The 24,509-nt window shown below is 49.8% G+C and overlaps 2 protein-coding genes across 6 annotated transcripts in view; one reads left to right on the top strand and one right to left on the bottom strand.

Moving 5' to 3' along the window:
* The first annotated feature begins 1,644 nt into the window (after positions 1-1,644).
* On the top strand, positions 1,645-18,140 carry Cfap90 (cilia and flagella associated protein 90). The gene is made up of 3 exons (XM_005002307.4): positions 1,645-2,214; positions 15,244-15,360; positions 17,675-18,140. Exons 1-3 carry the CDS (start codon positions 1,645-1,647, stop codon positions 17,852-17,854), a joined length of 867 nt encoding a protein of 288 aa, XP_005002364.3. The 3' UTR covers positions 17,855-18,140.
* Positions 18,141-19,153: 1,013 nt separating this feature from the next.
* Positions 19,154-24,509, bottom strand: part of Adcy2 (adenylate cyclase 2) — a 396,939-nt gene continuing 391,583 nt past the window's right edge. For 2 of the 5 annotated variants that reach the window (XM_003466699.5, XM_013149270.3), the window contains one exon: positions 21,600-22,414. In XM_003466699.5, the coding sequence (XP_003466747.1) occupies positions 22,262-22,414 (153 nt within the window). In that variant the 3' untranslated portion in view covers positions 21,600-22,261. The other 3 variants (XM_063257949.1, XM_063257950.1, XM_063257951.1) reach the window with 3 other exon arrangements.

Below are 24,509 nucleotides of genomic sequence, written 5' to 3'. Positions count from 1 at the left end.
CTCCAAGGTCTCCTGGCTCCTGCAGCCCCAGAGTCTTAGCTACTTTTTCTCCTTGTTGAGGCAAAACAACAAACACCTAAAGTTAAAGGGGGAAAGGTTTATTTTGGCTCAGTTTGAAGAGGTTTCAGCGTGTAGTTGGCTGGTTCCTAGGCAGGATGGCCTGGAAGAGGAGGAGCACAGAGGAGAAACACAGCACGGCAGGCAGAAGGCAGAAAAACAGCAACGTAGCCAGCAGCAAAGCCACAGCAGCAACCTCTTTCGGTCCTTTAAATTCTATCCAGTCACATCCCGGGTGGAGCACCCGTAATCCTAGCATCCTACCGAGAGTCAATCCCAGGGTCACATGCTTAATCCCAGCACCACACACTGCAGATCCAGGCAGCACAACAAACTAGACAGGATTTCCCAGCTTCAGAAGTCTGAGTTCACTGGTTATGATAGCACATACCTATAATCTTACACTTCTGGGAGACTAAGGCAGTAGGATTGCAGTTTAGGGAGACCCTGTCTCAATAATAATAATAATAATAATGAGAGGGCTGAGAATGTAGACCTTGGGTGCCATTCCCAGTACTGCTTGCAAGGAAGAAAAGTCTGAATTTATTGAGAACTCGGGGTAAACACAGCATATGCCATGCAAGATGTGCCGAAGTCACAGCTACTGTGAAATGACAACTGTCTCCTTTGGTTTCTTTTTCCTTGCCTCATATAAACAGGAAACGGACTTCTAATCGAATTTCTCAAGAGCTTTTCTTGCTCCGATGTCAAGAGAAACAGCCCAAGCTTTCAGATGCAGTGCAGACTCTGCACCTCCTGAATTCCAAGATGGGTGGCTGATTGCCCTGAGCTCAGGTCGCCCAGCAAAGCACTGGCTGGGGGGCTCCCTGCGGGGCGGTGCAGGCAGCAGAGGTCTGGTGGGTCAGCATCTCAGCATCGGCATTGCAGCACTGCCCACACAGCCATCAGTGCGCCCTTAGGCCACCTAGGTCACAGCAGAGAGAAAAGAGTCAGAAAAAAGAAAGACAAAGTCCTTGAAACAGTGCAGCTGATGTGACCCCGTGCTCTTCAGTCAGGCCTCTTATGTCCTGATCCTCTCAATTCGCCTGCTTTGAACGAGGTGTTCCTGCTTCCCGTATTCTTCCCTTTCCCAGCATGGGTAATTGCCAAGTGCGAGTTCCAGACACGAGGAGTGCCCCATGTGTGCGCGGGTGCCCCTTTCCTCGGGGGCCGCTTTCCTCGTGCCCCATGAGTGCGCAGGAGGAAGCGCAGCAGGGATTACATGAGAATAATTTTTTTTACAGAATGGAACTAAAATCTCTTAATGGAACTATCCAAACTGGTCTTCCTACTGTTCCACCCACCCCTGATCTCTGCCCTGGGCCTCCAGTCTCTCACGGGACAGGACAGGACAGGGGCTCCAGGCTCCGCTCCACTGGAAGGATCCAAGGAGCTGCACAGCCCGGTTCCTCCCAGGCAGCCCCAGGGGGGCGCCCTGCGGGAGCCGGTAAACTATGGCTCAGGTCTGCAGCCTAACGCTTTTGCAACCAGCATAGCAGCACGGGCAGGGGGCTGCTGAGCCCGGGGCTCCCCGACTTCACCCTCCGAAGGTCCGTACATCGCAGGCAGGTGGGGCAGCCTCTGTACATGGCCCAGCACCCTGGCGTGCCACTTGGAGCGGTGTGGATGTCTGCGCGCACTGAGGCATGGTCACAGAGCAGTGAATTCTTCAGACGTCTCCAAGGAGTTTATCCAGAAGATGGTGAGTTGCACACGGGACTCTGTCCGGTTCCTCGTGGGCAGCACCCCGAAAGTCCACAGAGCTGCCGTCGCCTCTTTCCGTTCTGGGCGTGGCCAGAGGGCTGGAGAGAGGACGAAGGCCCGCCCTCCCCGCCCCTGATCACCCCGCCCCCTGACCACCCCGCCCCGCCCCCGCGGTTTCCCCGGCAACGGCAGACGCGCTGCCGAATGCCCGCAGCCCAGTGTGGACCACGGCTGCCCGCAGCTCGGTGTGGACCACGGCCTCCCGCGGCGGGGGCGATGGACCCGGGCGCCCCCGAGCACCAGGACGACCTAGAGGACGGGGAGGAGTTCACGGCCGCCACACTGCGGGGCCGGCCCTGGCAGCTGCCCCTTTCGGCGCAGTCGGCCTTCAGCTACATCCCGCCGCGGCGCCAGGACCCCAAGGAGCACAGCTACTTCCAGCGGCAGGCCCAGGTGGGCGGCCCCGGGGCTGGGTAGGGAGCGGCCTGGGGTGAGCAGGACTGTGGGGGACCCGGGCCCAGGGTCAGCCAGGCTACGGGGGAACGAGAGCCTGGGAACTGACTGGATTGTGAGAGACCTGGGGCCCAGTCAGACTTTGCGGGACTGGGCTCTTGGGACCAGATCCCATCACAGGCCTGGAGGAGGCCATGGTGTCTTGGTGTCACAGGAGGGCGGGGAGCCCCGTCCCCCCGCAGCCTGCAGACCTAGGAAAGCAGGCAGGATGGGGCCAGCTGGCCAGAGTCAGCCAGACTGGAAGCTCTGGCAGGACCGCGGTGTAGAAGGCCACAGTGGCTCTCACGCCTCCTACCGCCTGTGATGCTGAACAAGCTGCAGGTCATTCATTCATCATCTGCTCTTCTGCTGTCACTGTCCTTGCTAAGCCTCCCGTGTGTCTTGCTGCTCTGGGTGCAGAACTCGAGGTGGCACGGTGGCAAAGGGACACTCAAGGGGGATTCTCTTTGTTGTAGTCCCGGGTTGTACACAGAGAACAACTAGGATTAGGACATGGAGTTTATAATATTTTTATAATGGTCACCAGAAGTTAACACAAGAAAATGCAGGAAATCTGTCCGCAACAACCAAAGATATAGATTATTTAGTTAAGAGCCTAAACCCCAGGGCAATGTCCCACATGAGTCCAGATAAAAACCCAGAGCTCAGGACAATATCTCCCAGGAGTCCAACTGGAAGTCCAGAGCCCACAAAAAGGACTCAAGCCAGTGTCTTTTACGGATCCATCCTGGGAAGACCCAAGGGTCAGCGGTGGAATCCAGAAAGTCTATGCCAGCAGGATGAAGGAGCTGTGCTAATGAGATGAGGGTTCTACCTGGAGCCGAGAAGTCACACTCACAAAGACCAGGGCTATCCTGAAAGGCACCACAGCTGTCCTCAGTGACACGGAGGCCTCGAGCTCCTCCGATGACAAGCACAGTTGGGTACATGCCAGGAAGCAGCGTGACGAGTTCATCCTGGAGACCAAGCAGCACATGTCTTCCCCTCCGGAGCCAGGAAGCAATGCTTGATGTGAGGACCAAAGCTTCTCCAGGAGAACCAACAGCTCAGACAGCAACTTATAGGAGAACCCACAATGCCTCCTTAATGCCTCAACCCTCCCCAGGTGGAGCATCTTCTCTCAATGCATACTGACATAATCCAGCTGGCGTTAAGTTGACCAGTTCTCAAACCATAATATTCTTTTTTTTTTTTTTTTTTTTTTGGTACTGGGGACTGAACTCACGACTGCCTGCTTGCAAGGCAGGCGCTTATGCTGCTGAGCTAAATCCCCAGCCCCAAGGGGGATACTCTTGCTCCTGTGCAGATAGCTCAGGACTGAGCCTTCCTTGTTCTCAGTGAGGTCTCAGTGGCTGAGTGACGCCGAAGAGGTGTACAGATCAGGAAGGAAGGGGTTTATTTCCCCATGCTAATCAGCTACTCCCACGAAGGACACCCTCTTTTCCTCCTCTCTACCCATAACCCCAGAGCCCAGAGACACCCCTTCCCATCAGGCGTGCTGGAGGGCAGGTGGGGCGTGTCACCAGAGCTTTGCCTTACAAACCCAAGCAGGGGCTTCCAGCTTGGGCAGCTGGTAGGGTAGGGTTAGGGTTAGGGTTAGGGTTAGGGTTAGGATTAGGGTTAGGGTTAGTGTGTCTCTAGGGTTCACGCTTCGGAGTCCCAATCCCCTGTATTACTATACCCAGAGTGACACCTCTACAGAGGTCAGCAAATCCCAGTGGACTCACTGGGGCAAGCCTGATCCAGTGTGACTGCTGTCTGTCCTTGGGCACAGGGGAAGGCAGGACACAGAGACCAATGTGCACAGGTGGGAGGTCATGTGGAGAAGCCGCAAGAGGAAAGCTGCGTACTGGCCCAGGGGAGATCCGAAGTGAGACCCTTTCAACAGCCCTCAGTGCTGCCCACCTGCTGGCCCTGTGCCCACACCCCTAACTGCTGGACTGTGTGACCCAGAGTGCTACCCGTAGTCTCTCCTGCCTGCTCTAACTGGGACCCAGAGACAGCACCGACTCAGCCTGCTGTGGGATCCAGGGGCTCCTGGATCTGACAGCTTCTCTCCTTCCTGTGAGCAGGACATGAGGATAGGACGGAGAAAGGGGACACTTGCTGTCAGAGAGGCCTTCACAGTCCTGTAGCCTGTGCCCTGAGGCTCCTACCTACCAGGATTCTGAGACAAAGTGAGACTTAACTCTCTGGCTCCCAGCCTCCTTGCCACCATGGACCTCAGTTTTTCTCCCGTGGACGATATATTTAAACAAACTGTTATCTGCAAATGATTTTGCTTATGAAACAAGTTTTACATTTGATGCATGGAATGCCTATATGATAGCTAATTAATTTATGATTAATATACATAACATTAACACACAGCAAGAGATAAATAACCAAAAAGTAAGATGTTCTAAGGTCTATGCTGCTTAACTGAGAAAATATAAAATGCACTCAGATTTTGGATACAATGAAAAAAATTCAGAATACACCATGTTGAGGGGGGCTGGTAAATACCACCTCTATGTTATGATGAAAGATTACACAGACTATACTGAGATACTATTTATTAAAGGTAAAGCCCAGCTTGCAAGATTGCACAGAGAACTCTGAGCACATGGCCATGCAGATGTGTATCTCAGAACTGGGCAGATATACCCTGCCTGCTGCAGGACTGGGAATCCAGGAAAAAGCAGATCGGAAGCTCCAACCCTCTCAGGCCAGGCATGGCCAAAGGAAAAAGGACAGATTCAAGCCTACCAGGTCCAGATAATTCTTCTTAAATTGACCAGTTTGACAAATGGCTTCTCTTCTTGGAACCAAACCAACAGGGAACAGAGAGAGACACTCAAGGAGGGGAAGGACTGCAGCCCAGCCCTCAGGAGGACATGAAGAATGGGCCAGAAAATGTGCCTTTCAGTGCAGGGGTGAGCACACAAAACCTGTGGGTGAAATCCAGCCCACTGTTTGACTTCACCAATAAAGTTTTATTAGAACACAGCCTCATTCTCATTTGTTTTAGATTGCCTGTAGCTATCTTATGGAGCTGAGTCGTTTTGATATAGACTTTGTGACCTGCAAAGCCTAGAATAATTACTAGGTGGTGTGTTAAAGCGGAATTTCCTGCCCCTGCTGTACCATATGACTGCCTTCTGGAAGACGGAGATGGAACACAGGACAAATCAATGCAAAGGGGTTTTGGGGAAAACAAAACAAACAGAATCAACAGTTCTGAAAACCGGGATCACAGGCAAACTCAAGTCCTGAAGCTCTTAGCGTCATGTGAAAGAAACCCTTCCACCACAAATGTTAACACTTTAATTTGGAGACTTAGAAGTAACAACAGTGAGTCGTTTCCAATCCTGTTGGACATGCTGACTGTCAATAGTAACAGTGAGCCCCTTGATGCGATCTGGCCCAGTGTTTAATCAGCTATAGGAGCCAAGAAGCTGCTGCTTTGACCCTGAGATTGCTGAGGGCGGATTCTGCCTCCCAGGCTTGCTGAGGTCTCAGCTGCATTTCAGTCCACCATAGAAACTGAGACAGCATCGTGAATAACAGTATAGGAATCCAAGCAGCCAAGTGGATAAATTTGGAATTTATTAACTGAGCTCAGGACCACTCATATATAAACCCCTCTCCCCTGGTTCAGGGTCCAAACATATGGCCCCGAACTGGAAAGTTACAAAGCTTTTAAAAGAAAGAATCAGAAAAGACATCCTGTTGCAAACAATTTAGCGCGAATCTTTCATTCATTTTTGGTTGACACCTTGATACTGCTTCTTTTGTTGAACAGGTTAATTTTTCTCCTGCAGGTATAGTTCATTCTGCTTTTCTCATGGGACTTTTACCCTGAGTAATTTTCCATTTTTCTGAGTCAAATACAGGGCACTAATTAGATGCAAGACTCAAGATGGCATAAGTTATGCCAACTCACAACAGGAACCTCCCTGGTTGGCATAATTTGTAAGTCAGTGCAGAGGTCTAAAGCCTGTGTCTCATGCCCAAATTCATAGGTAGATGACCTCCCCCCCAAGGTGATGGCACTGCGAGGTGGGCCTCAGGGAGGTGCTTAGGCCGAGACGGGGAGCTCTAATAAATGAGACTAGTTACCTTACAAAAGGGACCCAAGAGAAATCCCAGCCCCTTCCGCGGGGCAGGAACACCACAAAGGCTCCAAGTATGAAAACAGAAAAACAACACTCACCGGACACCAAGATTTGCCAGCATGGTGACCTTGACCTTGGACTTTGCAACCTCCAGAGCTGTGAGAAATCAATTTGTGCTGCTTAGAAGCCTCCTGGTCTGTCGCATCTTAAGGATTAAGACAGCTTAAAATTCTGTAGTCTGTGTAGTGGTCAGTTAGTAACACTAGCTGGAGAGTCCTGGGCAGAATACCAGCTCTGTGTTTGCTAGCTGTGTGGGGCTGCCCAGGTGACAAACACCTCACTCTATCCACCTACAAGATGAACAGTGCCAACCGCATAGAGCTCTTAGGAGAATCTCTCTAAATGACCTGAGGTTGTGGCTCGGTAGTAGAGCACCTGTACTCATGTGCAAGGCCCTGGGTTCAAGCCTCAGCTCTGAGAAATAAAAATTATATAAATATATGAGTCAGTGCAAAGTAGCACAAAGTGAGCACAGATGTTGGTACCTTGCTTTTGTCCCCAATCATTTGACTTCTCCTTCACTAAGTGTTTTGAGCCCAGGAGCTGAACTCACAGTCACCGACTGCAGTCACTTCGGAGATTAATTCACGTGAGGACAGAGAACTGCGCCTTGCTCTAGTGGCTGCCAGTCTCCTCTCACAGCTGCCCCAGGGAGCTCACAGGATTGAGGCACTGAACACTTTTTAGGGCCCCAGTAACGCCCCTGAATTTAAAGACAGATTTGTCCTCTCAAGCTGGCAGCTAAAAGGAGGCGACTCTGTACTGCTCCCGGGGAGGCCCCAGCCACGTGATCCTCCTATGAAATATGGTCCCTGCAGGGTTGCAAGCCAGCCTCAGCTCAGTGGCTTTATAAAATTACTTTTTTTCCTTTCTCTGCCTGTGCAGCGTGTGTGCTGCTCAAATGGAAAAGCCGAGTCAAAGGAGACTGCCCTTTTACGAAGGTTTAGGTTAGTTCCTCAACATCTGAGTTATGCTTTAAAAACAAGCCTAAGAGGTTTTACATATGCTTTCCTGGGTGCTGGGGTGTGCTCTGGACAGTTGTTCTGAAGGGAATTTTCTGTCCAGCCCCCACTTTAGCTTTGGTGGCACACGCGGACGTTCTTCCTGCACGTGTGAAATGCAGACGTGGAGGTCTCTGTCACCAAGTGTTCTCCCTGCCCAGTGGCTGAATCCCTCTGCTTTATGATGCAGGTGTGCCTGGCTGTCCAGGGTGCAGAGGAAGGTTATGGGGGCCAAGGCCAGTGCCCCCCACATCCAGCAGGTGCTCAGTGTGAGCTTCCCTCAGCCCTCCCTGTGCGGCACCTCCTCTCATCCTCAGGGCCGAGGAGGGGAGGAAGGGAAGCTGGGTTCTGTAACAATCCTCCACAGGCAGCGTCTCATGCACATGGGTCTTCTGGGGGCAGTAAACCGTGACCTGTGCTCTTCCCCTTTTTCTCTTCAGGCTAGTTTTTCTCTTTTGTACTCTTGTGGAATTTCCAAGAAACTTGAGAGCCCAGGAGGGACTTTTCAGGAGAATTTTAATGATGCACTGCCCCAGCCATTAGAAATGCTCAAGCCCAGGACAGGTCCCCTTTTATACAATTTGTGATGTCAAGCAAGCAGAAATACAGAAGAAAACAAAGGCAGGTGGCGGCCTGGCAGCTAACCCCACTTTAGTGTTGAAAGCAAACCTATCCCGTACCTCTCAGATGTTAGGGGGTCACGCAGCTTGTTTATAACCCATCTGTTAGTTTTATCAGTGAGGGTTCCAGTGCTGCCTCTTGAAGGGAGGAGATGCCCCTGGCAGAACTGCCTGAAGCAGTTCTCATCATTGGGCAAAGCACAGGGCCAGGTGAGGACGCGGAGCCCACGTTCCCATTCCTGAGGAGCCACCTCCTGAGGGGAAGATTTTCCAGAGCTCCTGCTTTAGTAACTATTGGTTTCTCACCTGGCAAATATTTCTCTTGCTGTTTTTCTCCTCCTAAATCATGCACTGCACAAAGGCGGAGATTTGTCTCTATGGCTGTTGACTCCTCAGCCATCAAAACAGGACCCGGTGTGCCCCTCAGGCTTGCTGCATGAACAGGTCAGGAGTGAATGAGCAGAAAGCCAAGTTTGAAAACAAACACAGTGGTCAGCTTTCGGAAGGATTTGCTTCACAGGCTGGAGCGTGGGGAAATGGGTGGTTTCCTATGATCAGAGCCCCCACATAGTGTGTCTTCAGTGTGTGTTGGTGTGCATAGTGACACATAGTGTGTCTAGTGTGTCTGTCCACACACATGTTCACACAAACATCACACAAATACGTGCTTACATATTCGCAGCTTGCTTCTCTCATGGAACAGTCTACCTTACATTCTCTTACTTCACCCCCTTCTAAGGGATGTAGTCAGCTTCTCATTCCCACAACAAAGTACCTGGCTGGGTCACTGACGAGGAAAGGAGTTTTATCCAACTGCCAGGCTGGCAGGCACTTAGGCTGCATGGCCACGTGGTGTGGACAGAAATGGCAGATGCAGGTGACAGGGCCAGCAGTCATATCTTGAAACCAGGAAGTGGAGAGAGATTGGGGTCCCTTCTAGGGCATGTCCCCAGTAACCTAAGGGCCTCCCACCAGGCCCTGTCTCCTGAAGGTTCCACACTGTTACTGTTACTCCTGGAAGGTTACCTTCATTGGATTAAGAGGCAGCTTGAAGATTAACAGACTATGATCCTGAGTGTGTCTGGGTGGGTCAGGGAGTCCCGAGCTTGGGTAGTACACACGGTCCTCGGCCCATTCCTCTGTGGCACTGAACACTGCTCTGCTCCCTGGCTGCCGGGAACAAGATCTTGGTTCCACCATGCCTTTCAGCTGTGAGGTTCCTGCCTTGTGGCAGCTGACCATGGACTGAATCTTCCAAAACTACCAGTCAAATTAAACTTCTTTAAGTTGTCTCAACAAAGGGAAAGCTGACTGATACACACACCATCTTCCATTCTGCCACCTTGGGGACCATGTTCCTGACATGAATTTCTAGGGAGATGCAAATCATAGTCAAATCATAGCAGAGGTTCAAATAACAGTAAGTAAATAACAAAGAAAAGGAACAACATTTTCCCCAACAGATTTGACAAAGGGGAACACGTAAGGTTAGATTCAAGTGTCAGCTGTGATATGACTTGCTAGGGACAGGGCATAAGTGGGGGCTGCAATCAGTAGAAGAGGGAAGGGACACAGTCATCTCCGTGATCACTTAGTCTCCCCTTGGTCACAAGTGGACCCCAGAGACTGACGCAGAACTCTGAGAATCAGGGCACAAACGGTGCAGAACAAATGCAAGTCAGAGGGAGGAGGTCCACCGACTTCACTTCAAAGGTAAAATATTCAGACTTTCAAAAAGCTGTACAAATTCCCAACGCTGTGATCCTAATGCACCTGGAGAGGAGACAGAATCTTTCCCACAGACAAACCAAAGAGAATAGCTAAGCGTAGTTCTTTTAAGAAGGCTAACATCTTGTCCTTGATAAGCTGCCATCTTCTGCGGTGTAGGATCTTGAGTGCTGTTAATATTCATGAAAGTATTCTGGCTGAGCTGCACACACACCGCTTGACTCCTGGGAGAAATTCGGGGTTTAGCAGAAGTACAGTGTGGCCTCTGTTATGGGGTGGCTGGGGAATTTTCCATTTTTTTCTTTCTGGATGAAGGATGAGACAGGACATCACGGTGGGGAGATGTGGTAGAGAGAAGTGTCTCACCTCATAGAGGGGAGAGAGACAGAAAGACAGAGACAGAGAGAGACAGAGGCAGAGAGACAGAGAGAGGAGGGTCAGGATCCCATATGTTCTTTGGGCCTGTCCCTGTGACCAGCTTCTTCCCGTTGGCCTTTGCATCTGCCTTGTCCACTCCATATAGGACATCCATGCAGCCCTCCTGGCTGGAGTCACAGGTATGGAGGTGACAGCCCTGTAGTCTGTGAAGAGAGGGAATTAGCATGGTTCCTGTACAGGCCGCTTGGTTTTCATATTGGTCAAGGTGAACCAGGATGCACTGCAGGAACAAATGACCTGAACCCCAAGAGTCCGAGTACAGAGCCTGCTCTTACACCCTGATGAAAGCCCATTTTTGGCATCTCTGAACTTGCGTGTAGTTCACTTTCTGCAACTGGTCATGGAAGGCAGATGGGTATTACTTGTTTTTTTCATCACTGTGATAAAATACCCGTGAAAATCAACTTAAAGGAGGAGAATTTTGTATTGGCTCGTGGTTTCAGAGATTTTAGTCATGATCGCTTGAGTGTTGTCGCTGGTCTGTGATGACACAGAACATCATGGCAAGGAGCACACGGGAGAGACAAGCAGCTCACCTCACAGAGGACAGGAGGCAGAGGACAAGGCCAGGGCCCCACACACCCATCAAGGCCATGCCCAGTGAGGGCCACCACGTCCGCTGTCAGCATCTGCACAGGCGGCTGCGTGAGTGAGCACTCAGCTTCAGGGCTGGGGTCCCCTGAGGGAAGCTGCCCCCACCAAGTCCAGCCTGCAGCAACATTAAAACACGAAGGGACAGAGGGACAGATCACAGGGAACAAATATGAATTATTTGTGTGCTGCCTTTTCTTTCTCTTTTTCGTTTAAAAGGCAGCAGCATGTGTGAGAGGCAATTCCTTGAAAGATTTAAACTGTAAAAATATCAGTAATTTGGATCTGTTCTGTGATAGCATCTAAATCCCAATTGATTTTTTAGTAATCTCATTTTGCTTCAAGCCATAAAGGAATTAAAGAAGAAAGATTAATAATTAAAGTCTAGGAAAGTTGTGCTTTCATTTTGCTTAGAAGTTGGAAATGGACCGTCACGTTTCTCAGTCGGGCTGCCTACCTGATAATGATTCCTCCCTTCTTTTTGGCCTTCATTTTCAATGAGAGAAAAATTCATTTTCACTCTGGAAAGTTCTCAAGATACAAAGTTCTCCAAGATTCCAGTCTCTCCAGACCCTGCAACCGTCCGTTTTCTAATAAAGACCAAGCTGGACCTGGTGACTCCTCCTGGTACTCCGACATATTTTGGGAACTCTGATGAGAATGCAGGGAGACAGTCGACTGTTCTTTGAAGCTCAGCAGGATATTGGCTTTTCCTGGGAGCAGCAGACAAAGCACCTCAGCATTCCGGTCTTCGTCGACTTCAGGCGTGTTGATCGCATTCTTCTTCCCTCCTTGAACCCTTTCTCCCCAGGGGCAGCCAGGATCCCAGGAGGGGTGGAGCTTAAGTCGCTCAAGAGAGCCGGGCAGGCACAGACAAAGCTGGAGGACCTGTGTTTCTGGATGCCGTGCTGCCCCCGTCTGGTAGGGCTGTTCACTGACCTCAGTGAGGCTGCTCACCCACAGAAAGCAGGTGGGACTTCTCGTGGCCACCAGTAAGTAACTCTACTGAACACAAGGTTGTCAGGGTGCAAGAGAAGAGGGTGGCTCTGAGCCATGGGAGTGCTGTTCAGCATGCCGCGCGGCCTCCACTGACTAGGAGGAGCCAGGTGGGGTGTGACACCAGGGTCCAGAAAACAGCAGTGCGTGGTGCTAGGTCGTGAGCAGGAGCCCAGCTGCATCGAATTATCCCGGGGTTGAGTTGCTGCTCTTGTCTTCCTGCTGGCCTCATCTGGGCCTGGCCAGAAGCTCTGAACAGCGATGGGGAAAATCTGGCTGTGACCCATTCACTTGCAGAAGGCTTTTGGCTCTGCAGGTCTGCACATGGTGGACGGTGTATCCGGACTTCCTGTGTCACAGAAGGCCCTTGCTGGGCTCATCCCAAAAGGCTTCACTTTGCTTCTGCACCCTGGCAGCTCCTGCACCAACAGACTCCCCATATCATGTGTTAAAGATTTTGAAATGTCTCTGTTGTGTCTTTTAAAAAAAGTTTTTCCAACAACGTTTTAGTTTTAGTTGATAAGCAGATGTCTAATTTTACAGTGAAAGCGATTGATGTTTTCTTTGTGACATTTTTCTCATGACTTTCGTGTGTAGGAGGTCTTTTCTGGGTTTTCTTTTTCAATTATTTTCTAGTCCATCCAGAATTACTTTTATCTATAATGGAATGTGAAGCCCCAAAGAGTTAGGCAATTTTTTGCAGTACTAAACGCTGAATAATTTATCAGTCCTCCATTGATTCTAGCCTTTCAAGCAATGCTTGGGCTATTTCAAACCCTGCAGGAGACGTGAAGGCCAAGACGATTTGGCACGAGGACACCCAGAAGCCGAGCGAGAAGCCTGAGCTTGTGTTAGTGTTAAACGCCACCAGTAGTGGTGTAGGGGCCAAAGCTGGTTGAGGTCACTTCCCTCCTCTGAGCTGCACAGTGACTGTAGACAAACCAAGATACCTGTGGTGTCCGAATCAGTGCCTCACACATCCTGTTGCTTTTGAGCTTCCCAAGTGCTCCTGAGAGATGGGCTGCTCCCCTCCCTGGATGGTCCACTGTGTGAGGACAGTGATACTGCTGAGTTACAGCCCATACTACCTGTCAGGGCCACTGCACCTGGAAGATGAGCCTGTGAGCTGTGAAGGGCTGGTGGAGGCTCTCGTCCTGCTGTAGTTATTCCCATTACTGCTGGGAGCCCGGGGTTTCTGCAGGCAGTGGAAACGCGCTTGCTTGTCAACGCACTAGACATGCATCTCACCTCATCTTCCCCGTGTATGTCTACATTCCTGTCCTGAACTTGGAAGGAATCACTCTCACATCATGATCAGGAAAAAGTAAAGCCACAGTAAGCAAGCATCCCTTAGAGATCTGACGCTCCCAAATCCTGTGGAGGCATCAGGGTTTACTGCTGGAGGGTTTACGGCCACAGGAGTAACAAATGCCACGTCTGCTTTAGGAGGTGAAGATTAAAGACCGTCTGATGCATGGATTCCTTCTTTTGCTAGATACCAATTGAGGTATATTTATTTCTTTTAAAAAATAGGATTAAAAACTGGAGTTATTAAAGATGATAGCACTGTTGACTCATCTTCTTAGACACCAGTGTTGTGCGTTAAGTATGCATGTGTTATGGATTAAAAACTGGTCACCTTAACACCAGCTGAATTAAATCAGCATGGTGCTGACTGGAGATGGCCCACCTGAGGAAAGTCACCAGCATAAAAAGAGACTTGGAGAAGAGCTTAGGCTTCTCTAAGTGTTGCTATTTCAAGATGGTTCTCCTGGAGAGCTCATCATGACTAACTTCCCCAGTAGGAGGTCAGAGGAGATTTGCACCTTGTTGGTGAGAATGGCTGTGGTTCACTTTGGGGGGCTCTGGTCCTTACATCAAGCATCGCTTCCAGGCTCTGGAGGGGAAGACATGTGCTGGTTAATCTCCAGGAGAAGCTTGTCACGCTGGCTTTCTGGCATATACTCGACTGTTCTTATTAAGGGAGGAGCTTGGGACCTCCATGTCACTGACAGTGGCTGTGGTGCTTTTTGAGGAAGCTCTGGTCCTTATTTTGAGCATGATTTCATAGCTCCAGTGTAGAACCCTCAGCCTGATGCAGCTCCTTCAGCCCACTGCCATCGACTTTCTGGCTTCCACCGCTGACCTTTGGGCCTTCCCAGCACAGATCCATAAAGCAGACTGGCATGAGTCCTTCTCATGGGCTCTAGACCTCCAGCTGGACTCATGCAAGGCACTGTCATGGGCTCTAGGTCTTCATCTGGACTCATGCAGAACATTTCTGTGGGATCCAGGCCCTCAGCTAAATATTCTGGGTCTTTCATGTTGTGGACAGATTTCCTGCAAATTCTTGTGTTAAGCTCCGGATGACCATCATAAAATACTATTTTAAATTCTGTGTCCTGATTGTAATTATTCTCCTTACAACCCCTGATTACAATAGCATGTACATTTTATTAATATGGTATATACTTATATGTAAGCATACATAAAATGTACCCATATATTGGATTTTCTAGGTGTCTTATCTAGCACATGTGATTAAAGAAAATATTTTTGTCTTTCGAGGGAAGGAGACTATGTGACTACTGACTAGCAACTTAGCCACTCTGGTTTGTTTATATAATCTTAGCATTCAGCACAAGTTTATTATAGGGTTTTGGGTTTTTTTTGGTACTGAGGATGGAGCTCATGACCTCATGCTTGCCAGTCAGGCACTTATGCCACTGAGCTAAATCCTCCTCAGCCCAGTTCGGGAAATTTTTTAAAAGCTATGAAGGGAGCACACACACACATCCTTGGTCAGAGATGATTTTGCTATGGTCTCAGTGTCTATGTCCTTAGCAGCTCAAATTCCTGTGCTGAAACCTAGCCAGCTACAGTGGTGTTAGGAGCCTGGGCCACTGGGAGGTGGCAGGCTCAAGAGGAAGGAGCACTCGTGAATGGGATGCAGGCTCCTGCGAAAGAGGCCTGGGGGAGCTTGCACACCCCTTCTCCCAGGGACAGATGCAGTGAGAGGCTGCCAGCCCTTAAGCAGAAAGCCACCCTCAGCAGACTTAGCATCTGCCGGAGCCTTGAAAAGTTTGTTTTATACACCAGTCCTTGGGCTGCTGTTTCTGTAGTGGACTGAATAGACCAAGACACAATTATTATTATTATTATTATTTAAGATCTGAGCTCTGACAAGGGGTCAGATAGGAAGAGAGTTTGGGGGGCTACGGCCATCAAGGAGGGAGCCTAGGGGAGTTGAGGATGGGTGCTGTTGGAGTGTCCCTGCTTGAGGCCTGGGCTTCCACCTTTCCCAGCTCACAGCTGAATCTGCTTGGGGTGGGGCTCTCTCCCGACATGTACACAGCCAGGAAACTGCATTCCTGCTCCATCAGACACCAACGACTCAACCTTCAACTAACTCTGGCTTTCTTTCCGTTTTATTCCCAGACGGGGATTATTTCCCTCTATGACTGTGTGTTTAAGAGACGCCTGGATTATAATCAGAAATTGCACCGGGATGACAGAGAACACGCAAAAGCCCTGGGACTTCATGTTAACGAAGAGGTAACATTAAGTAGAATACTAACAAGTTGTAAATAGATCAACAAAACCAAGTACACATGTTTATATATATGTATGTATATATGTGTAGCATGTGTGTGCATATACATGTGCAAGTATATGTATGTATTCAAATAAATGTGCATGTACATAAGTGTGTATGCATGTATACATATGTGGAACATGCACATTTAAATATGCACATAAATTATACATGCAAATTTGTATAAATATATATATGTGCTCATATGTGTGTAACTTATATGCACATCATTTATATGAGTAGATTTGTGTGTGTGTGTATATGTGTGGGTATGTGCGTAAACACACATGCACTTAATTTTGTGTTTTGTTGCTTTATATGTCTTTCTTTGTAAGCAATTTGCCTATATCTTACTGTGCCAAGAAGCTGAGGCCAAGCTACCATTACAGCTCCCTCTATTTTATAGCGTCATTTGTATGTTATCTTTTGTTTTTAAGTTTGTCATTTGGTTCGATAGGTTGTAACTTCTTAAGGATAGCAAGACAAAGATGCTCTTTCCACAGATGGAACAGGTCTATGCTTAGCTCCCAGTCCCGGCTGCCCCAGTTCTTCCAGGGACCTGTGCTGTCCAAGGCTGAAGTCGCACACACCAGGGTATTTCTCCCAGTTTTAGTCCCTGAGCTGCTGAAACCACCCCATGTCGGCTGCTCTTACCCTGGTCAGGCCCATCTGCCTTTTGGGGTACACCCTTCTGCTGTCTGAAAACACTGTGTTCACAAAGCCTGGTTTGAGGACCACAAGATTATTAAGTGTCGGGTGCTGAATATTAACTATAGTAGAGAAGCTTCCAGTAAGCTTCTCTTTGGCTCTTTAGATTTTTGTTTATGGCTGTTATGTATTCATTTTTGTACTGGGAATTGAACTCAAGACCTTGTGTTTGCCAGACAGGCACTCATGCCACTGAGCTGTATCCCCAGGCCTCTGTTGTTGGTTAAGAATGCCGGGAAGAGGGATATGGCCCAGCAGCAGAGGACTCACTCGGGTGCATGAATCCCTGGGTTTCATCACCAGCACTGCAAGGAATGCCACGATGCCTAAAAACCTTCTTTATTTTTATATAAAATTAAGTGGCAAAGGTACTATGAAGTATTCACATTAAGGCCGCATATACTTTTTTTTCCTGTCCATTTTGCTCATGTTAATGAGTCCTGATGTAGCAAAATGAAGTCAGCGATTTCCTCATGAAAAATACCAGGCTCACATCATTGATGTTTTCATTGCCTCCCATATTCGTGTGTGTGTGTGTGTGTGTGTGTGTGTGTGTGTGTGTGTGTGTAATGCATGTGCTAGTAAGCAGGCACTCCCATATACTGCTGAGCATAACTGCAATGACCTGAGCTTCTGTCCTCTGGGGCTGACATCCCCAGTAGACAGACAAAAATAAAGAATGTGGAGCCCTGCCCCGGGTTAGTGACAGGCAGTGTGGAGAGGTGAAGGTCATTTAAGGGAAAGAGAAGTCCCATTTAAGGGGATGATGAGGGTCCTGGGAGGGGTAATGAGGGTCCTGGGAAGCGTGGAAGACTGTGACACCTGTGATGCTAAGAGACTCCAGTAGTGTGGAAGGCCCCAGCAGGAGCAGGATAGAGAAGTGACCAGAAATTCGAGCAAACGGGGTGAACAGAGCTCTGAAAGCTGGAGCACACAGCCCTGTGTTCTGGGAGAGAAACAACAGCAGGGGAGGTGGCTGTGTCTGCTCATCTCGGTGACACAAGCCCAGCACCCGCAGTGTCAAGGAAGGAAGGGTTATTTCCACTCACGTTCTTACTCCAGGGTTGGTCAGCTGCACGGTGGCAGGGGTTGTCAGAGGACAGCTACTCACCCCAGGGTAGCCGGGAATCAGAGGGGTAAGGGAGGAGCGGGGACAAGAACCCACCCTTCCAGGTTAGCTCAGTGACCGCCTCTGGCCAGCCCCCACCGCCTAATAGCTCATTCGGCTCCGACTCCTCCGGAGATGAACCCTCAATATGTACAGCCTCCCCTACACAGGAGCTTTGGAGGTGAGGTTTAGACTGAAATTCTAACTGCGAAGCCAAAGCACGTGGTGTGGAGGGTGCAGGATCTTAGCTGTTCCCCTGAATGACCTGAAGACATCAGAGGTGCTGGGGGAGGGAATGGACTGTGCTGCAGTTTGCAAGGAGCCACAGGGGCCAGGCAGGGTCAGCGTGCAGCGAGGTGGACATCTTTTTGGCCTGCCAGGTGGATCCAGGTGGGTGGGTGTCTCAGCGGTGCTGGAGAGCCTAGGGCACTGACCCAGCATTCTGATCTCCTCACCAGGAGCAGGAGAGGACTGTAGGGGTGCTGACATCCTCGGTCTACGGGAAGCGCATCCAGCAGCCCATAGAGCCCCTGAACCGGGACTTTGGCCGAGTGAACCACGTGCAAGCCGACTTCTACAGGAAGAACGACATCACCAGCATCAAGGAGCCCAGCTTTGGGCACATCACTCCGGCCTGACACCTTCCTGGCGGCCCGTGGGGTGTGTGGGGGGGTGCTCACTGGGCAAGGGAGGTCACCCAGGGTGTACAGCACCCTGCACGGAATAGTGCATAGCGACCTGTGACCATGGGGGGATGAGCAGCTTTCCTGCAGGTTGTCTTGGGTAGAAACCTGGCTAACACCTTCAGTACGCAGTAGGAACGTGCAGAGAGGATTTTACTGCACTTATTTCAGATTAAATGACACAGGAGATGGACTGATTGTGAGCACCTGAATAAAAGGAAACCCTGGCCCCCTTCCATGATAGCTGGCTCAGTCTGGATCTCGTTACTGTCCGTGCCTTTGCAGGACTCAAAGGAAGTGGTCACAGAGGCGGTCACGGGCAGGATGAGGTTATTCCACTGACAGTCATGAGAAGTGCTGAGGAGGCACAAAGCCCCAACAGGGCAGAAAGCAAAAGGTCTCTGCTGCCCTAGAGGTCTGACTCACACCCTGGGGGAATGGGTGGCTTCTTGTCACTTCTCAAGGGAAGTGGCTAGAGGCCCTGCAGAGAAGGCTGTTTGGGGGTTCAGTGGACTTGGGGGAAATTCTGGCCACCGCCTTTTCTCCTTTGTGGTCTAAGACAAGTCACTTGATTAGTGGAGCCTTCATCTTTCTCATCTTTCAAATGGGATTTCCAGACCTCGATGCATCTGTGCTGGGCTCAGCGAGTTCCCAGAGAGGGTGAGGAGGGTGCTGTGGGGTGAGAGAGAGCACCCATTGCCGTGACTGTCCCCTGACCCCCGTTCTGGGCATGGGACCCAAGTCTTGCATACACTGGGCACTGGCTGTGCTCTGCCTCTGAGCTCTACCCTGACCACCACTGCCTTCTCCAGGGGTTTCCTCTTTGGGGAGCAGCTGTTTTTAACTTGGAAATGTTTGCTTTGGAGATAATGTGAAACTCACTGGCTTGCAAACACATCAGCTATGATTCTTCTTTTGGAGGAAATCATCCCTCCTCCCCTGTGATTCAATTTTCCAGTTAGGAGGTATCGGGTAAATGGTCTAATTAATTTCAAAGCCGGTCCCTCAGTCATTGGTTTTATTGTTTGGAGTCTGAGTCTGCTGGAGGATTCTCGAAGGACCCACAATACTGAATTGCTGGCAGTTTCAAGGCTGAGTGACTCCTAAATATTTCTTTATTTATTGCAATTTTTTTCAGCGTACATGCCTTTTATTTAAAAAAAAACATCAAAAGTTTATTTGAGTCATTTTGGGATGCATTATTCTATATTTGCAATAAAACAATAAAAATATATACAATTTAGACAATAAAACTTTGTATAAATTACTCTTTATTCAGTATCAGTTTCAACAAAAAAGTATCTCAGGTTGACCTCAATAAATTTATATCAAACTAAATTATTTTCATTTTATTTTAAGTCAGACCCAACACTCTTAACCTTCTGCTTATTTTTTAAAAGCAGGGGTGAATTTGGGCAGGGTTTCAAAAGATATCACACTTCTGAGGCAGTAAAAAATTTAAAAGTATTTCTGTTGGCATCCTGGCATTCCCAAATTAAAGTTAATAAATGCATGCCCACTAGGGCCACCTTATATCAAAGAGAAAACTTTTTCTTTAATTGAGAAAGGGTTTCCCAGTCTGGTCACAGACGTTGGAGATCAAAGTGATCATCCTGCCCAAGTCTTTCAAGTAGCTGCAACAGCAGGCTTATACCAGCATTCCTGGCTAGAGAGAAGACACTCATGTTAATGGAACGTGTTTCTGTTGAATGGGTGCCTACCCTTGTTCAGTTATATTTCTTGATCAGTAGGTGGATGTAGAGCAAAGACAACTGGAATGGTTGCTGCCGTGAGGCTGAGCCCAGTGAGTTGGAGAAAGATTAAGAGAGGACTCACAAGACTTAGCTCTCTGGACAGACACATCAAAACTGGGGAGTTTTAAGAGAACTGGGCTCAGGAAGGAAGGCTGAAAGGTAAAGGGTGCACTGGGAGAGACTCCTTGAGGCTGGTGGCAGGGGCCAGGCTGGCAGAGGGCACAGCGAGCCCTCCCACCTGCACTTGCTGCTCACGGGGATGCCTGCAGTTGCCCAGAGGTCCAGGAGCCAGGGCAGGGCGGACTCCCGTTTGTCATGGGGAACGATCTGTTTTCCACACTACCTTGCCTTGAACACGGAGCCGCTGTCATGCTCTGAACATGGGTCGGGCTTCTCTGTCCCCTCCACGTCAGGAGCAGGCATCTCAAACTGAACAGAGCATCAGGGCTGCCCAGGGAGCTCAGTACACAAAGCACAGACATGTGCCAGGCCAGAAAGTCAAATGGGGACTGAGCATTGGTACATGTGACCAGTCCCCAGAGGTCTCGGGCTGCTGGCAGGGTGAGTACCTGCACGGGCCCAGGTGTGCACAGAGCTTTGCCAGGTTCTCTGTGTTGTCTGGTCAGACTGGCACACAATGGTGGGCATCAACTGCTTTCAGGTCCTTCTTTCCACAAACCCAAGTTCACTGCCTCCAGGAAGCTGTGCTTCAGAGAACTTGGTGATCACCCTGTGGTGGGTTTTTCTCAAGAGCAGATGGCCTCAGGCAACCTGGGATATATTGATGCAAGGGAGGACGAAGCCACCAGGCGCTTCTGCCAACACCAACCACCACCACAAGCATGAATGACGCTGCTGTGAGTGCCCTGAAATCCTTGGGCATTCCAGGCCAGGCCCGAGTGAGAGGGGACAGAAATGCCCTTACCACATTTCCCGGCTTCCACCACCTTTTTGGAGATTGAGGAGTACTGAGGCCAATGCTGAGTCATGATTACAGGATCAAAAAGCCTTCTGATTGGGCAGAAAATTGAAATCCTGCAGCATTCCCACTTGGGTGTTGGAGGCCAGATGGGAGTCAATGTCCTGGTGCGGCTTCCTTGTGGCTGCTGGGAACAGGCTGGCCAGGGCAAGCCCAGCCACCAGCCGGAGGGGCGAAGAGATGTGCTCCAGCCACATGGCAAGCACCACGTGTGCGCCGGACGGGAGACTTGTGCTTCCTGTCTGAGCTCTCACTGGCGCACTGCTGTCCAGGACATCTGCGCATCCTCCGGCCCCTCACACACCTGCCCTGGGCTGAGAAAGAAGCCAAGTCTGCCCAGCAGGCTGCTGCTTGCGGTTTTGCTTTTAAACATTAGGTTATGAATGATCAATTGTTCTATTTTTCATCATTTGGTAAAGTGTAATTTCTTCATGTGAAAAGGAAAAACACCAAACCTTAAAATTGGATTTATAAGAAACCAATTCCTTCCAGGTTTCCTGTCTTGACAAAAAACATACACACTAGTTCGCTGTCTTCTTAGCCTTCTCAGACTAACAGCTTCCCTGGGTCAGCTCAAACTGTCAGGATGCCGGACTTACAGCTGCTTCCGAAGTATTCTCAGGGAGTCCTACTGCTAGTTCTAGTGAAGTATTATTGTAGACAGGAGTGCAGTGGACAGAGGAACAGAATCTTTTTACTGTTAAAATGTTCTTTCCCCAAGACTGTTCTCAAAAGATGCCAAAATGCAAACCAAATCATTCGAAACATCCTTTCCTCCCCGCCCAGAGAGCTGTGCCTTTAATTATGTGCATCGACAACTTTGACTCAAGGGTCCTTCCACATGGGCTTCTGGAGGGCTCTTTCTGAAACAAGTGTGCCAAGAGGGAGAATGATGGAGAACAAGCTTTAATTCTGGAGCGAACCACAGCAGAAGAAAGGAGAATAAAATAATACGGGCACTAGAAACCAAAGTACATAAAAGTTTTAATGAGTTAACCTTACAAAAGACAAATGGCATTAAAACATCAGATGAGTTTGGTACAAAACTGGCCTAGGTGGTCAGGACTAACTCTGGTGGTGGATGGCAACGTGCTGCTGGCTCGGGACACAACAGAGCAAGGTGACAAGCCCCGGGTCCCAGCTGGGAGCCACCGGTGGCCACTGGCGATGAGACACAGGATGGGCAGTTACAGATTCCATGTGGGGTGACCAAATCAACTTATTCACAAATACTGTGTGTTTGGGTATCAGACTAGCAGATGCAGTTGGCGAGCTACCATATTTTCCAGAAAAGAACATGCACCAGAAAATAATATACCCCCCAGTTTTATTGCCTTAAGAATTTGTGTTTGCTTCACCTCTCCCCTTTGTCAGTTCTGCGAATGCGCTCCGTCTAGGACACGCTCCATTCTCCTTTTGCTCAGGAGTAAGCACAGTGCAAGTGGCAGAAGGATCTGGGCACAGGTCAGACACCAAACGGTATGCCACTGGGTCACAGGAACTAGTCTGCAAAGGCTCCGGAGGATGGGACAGAGCACGCACATCGAAATGAAGGACAAAATATGTAGTCAGAAAGTGCGTGGTACCTTTCAAAAAGTACAGCGTCCTTGCCACAGTCAGGACTACTCTTCAGGAGGCGATGTTGGTCTGGGAAAGGGAGCGTGACATTTCTGTGTTTACAAAGTACGTCTTCAGGTCTCCCTTTCCTTTCACGTTGATTATGCCTCGACATGTGCACGTGTATCCGAGCGTCTGGAGGACCAGGCTCGTCTCCTCGGTAACCTGCAGGACATGTGGACACATGGAAAAGCATTTAATTTAGTACCCAAGTTAAGGCGCTCCATAAGAGTTGTCACAGATGAAAGAGCCAAAAACAGCTTCACACTTCTTGACCCAGTTACTTGACTCCTGAGAAATTAATGGAAAGAGAAAATAATCCACAAGAATAAAGCATTGTAGGGTCAATAATGTTAACTTAGTGCTGGGATTAAAAAAACACACTGAAGGCAACCTAAAATTTCAAGTTGCCTACAGACTTGAGAAAGTCCTGGTGCTACCATGATCAACATCACGGATGGGATGGGAGTGAATTTGTGTAGAACCATTTCACCCCCCCAAAAAAGAACTAAGCCTGGATTCAGGCTGTGAGTTTAGCCACATGAAATTCTGTGTTCATTTCAAAGAGAAGATAAATCAAAATGACATTGGAAGGCTGGGGTTAGGATGATATTCACATTGTCCTGAATGCCATCTCACAAAATACTAAGTAAAATATCAACAACAGGTTCTTGTTTTAGAAAGATGGGAGAAAATATCCTGAGAAGCACAGTCAGCTCCAGTGATGGCCTGTCACCATCACCAGGTTCATGCACAGGAAGTGACCACCCTGACCAGAACAGTGGTATTTGCAGTAGCATTAGCGAAGCAGGCACTCTCCGTTGGTTTCCTCATTGCACTGCACTGGGGGTGCAGAGAGCACCCCCTCCTTGCAACTATCCATGTGACCGCACTCATTTTCCGCCATGCACCCTGAGGGGACCCAGCCGTCAAGTCCTCTGTCACAGGGCAGTGGAGCAGATGTGCCCTGTTCAAAGCCTTGCGTTGTCCCAGAAGGAGCCTGTGGTGTGTCTTCCTCAGGGGACCAGGCTTGGGACCTGCTTGAGCACTAGAGGGGCCTCCTGTTGATGGCTCTCTCCCAGGCAGAGAACAGCTGAGCTGCACACCTTGCTGCAGAGGCATGGCAAAGCCTTGGGCCTGCATCACAGTCTCCAGCAGGTGACTGGGTCTTGGGCCGGTGGGAAGGAGTCCTTTCCATACAGAGCCCTGGTAAGCTGCCTGGGAAGCACTCGAGACACAGGAGAGATCCCCTCTCACTTCACCAATGGCCCCAGGCATGGCTGTCAGCAGGGCATTGGCACCTGTCCACATCCGGGCTATGGGTCACACACCTGAGCTGGGCATGCTTGGCACAGGTGGGCAGCTTGTGCACAACACACCAGTGTTATAACATGACTCTGGCTGTGATATAGATGCTGCCTGAGGACACAGAGCTAGGGCAACTTGGGTGTAGGCCCCGCCCACAGCTTGGTGCCCAGATGCATCGTGGGTAGGGACCCACGGAGCTCCAGCACACTGGTCATTACCACTCCAGTCTGGGACACCTGCTGGGGTGTTTGGGGGCTCTCCATGCAGCTTCCCCAGTTTTAGGCTGAGTGCTCATGGGACCTGTGGTGTTTGTGAGGATTTTTTTAATGGTCCAGGCATCCTTTTTCACTTTTCCTGCCTTCCCAAGACTGCTTCTGCATATTCCTGGGAAGGAGTGGCCCTGGAGCTATTGCAGCTGACTGGAGAGGAAACCTACTAGAGGCCACACTCAGCTGCCGAGCTCAGAGCATCACAGCCTGTGACAGCCCTGCTTCTGACAGGCAGAATCCCAACACTGCTCCTACCCCAGATCGGATGCACACACAGTGTTGGTGGCATCACATGGAATGTTAGGAGGCCACATGTCCTCTGAGAGCCATGTGAGACACCAAAGCATCTTCAGCACTGTCCAGTGGGGGACTCAGATCCCAGGAGGGGCAGCTCTCAGGGACCTCATTTCTTGAGGTGATTTTGATCCTTACTCCAAGTGCTGGAAAACTTCTTGATTTGTAAAGCCCAATAAGAACCACTACTTATCTCCCTACCATGTGGGGTGTGGTGGGCACACAGAGGGCCTGCAGGTAGGGAGGTGTGTCCTTGGCTGGGCATCCTCTTTCCCAACTAGAGGACCCGCTGTCCAGGATGGTCAGGCATCCCGGTTCTGATAGCTAGATGAGGCTGTCAAAGCGCTGGGCCACTCCTCCCCTGTGGTGCTGCAGGGTGGGCTCCATGG

The sequence above is a fragment of the Cavia porcellus genome, unplaced genomic scaffold (genome assembly GCF_034190915.1).
Source record: "Cavia porcellus strain 051 isolate PalLab524CR breed Dunkin Hartley unplaced genomic scaffold, mCavPor4.1 scaffold_11, whole genome shotgun sequence".
Classification (NCBI taxonomy): domain Eukaryota; kingdom Metazoa; phylum Chordata; class Mammalia; order Rodentia; family Caviidae; genus Cavia; species Cavia porcellus.
The sequence above is the reverse complement of the archived record's forward strand: the minus strand, read 5'-3'. Positions and strand labels throughout refer to the sequence as shown.

Bases quoted from the DNA above. Each gene is read 5' to 3' on its own strand.
- Cfap90 (XM_005002307.4), top strand. From the start codon at position 1,645: ATGGCCCAGCACCCTGGCGTGCCACTTGGAGCGGTGTGGATGTCTGCG. The intron at 2,215-15,243 runs GTGGGCGGCCCC...TTTTATTCCCAG, and splicing joins ACTTCCAGCGGCAGGCCCAG to ACGGGGATTATTTCCCTCTA. The intron at 15,361-17,674 runs GTAACATTAAGT...TCTCCTCACCAG, and splicing joins GACTTCATGTTAACGAAGAG to GAGCAGGAGAGGACTGTAGG.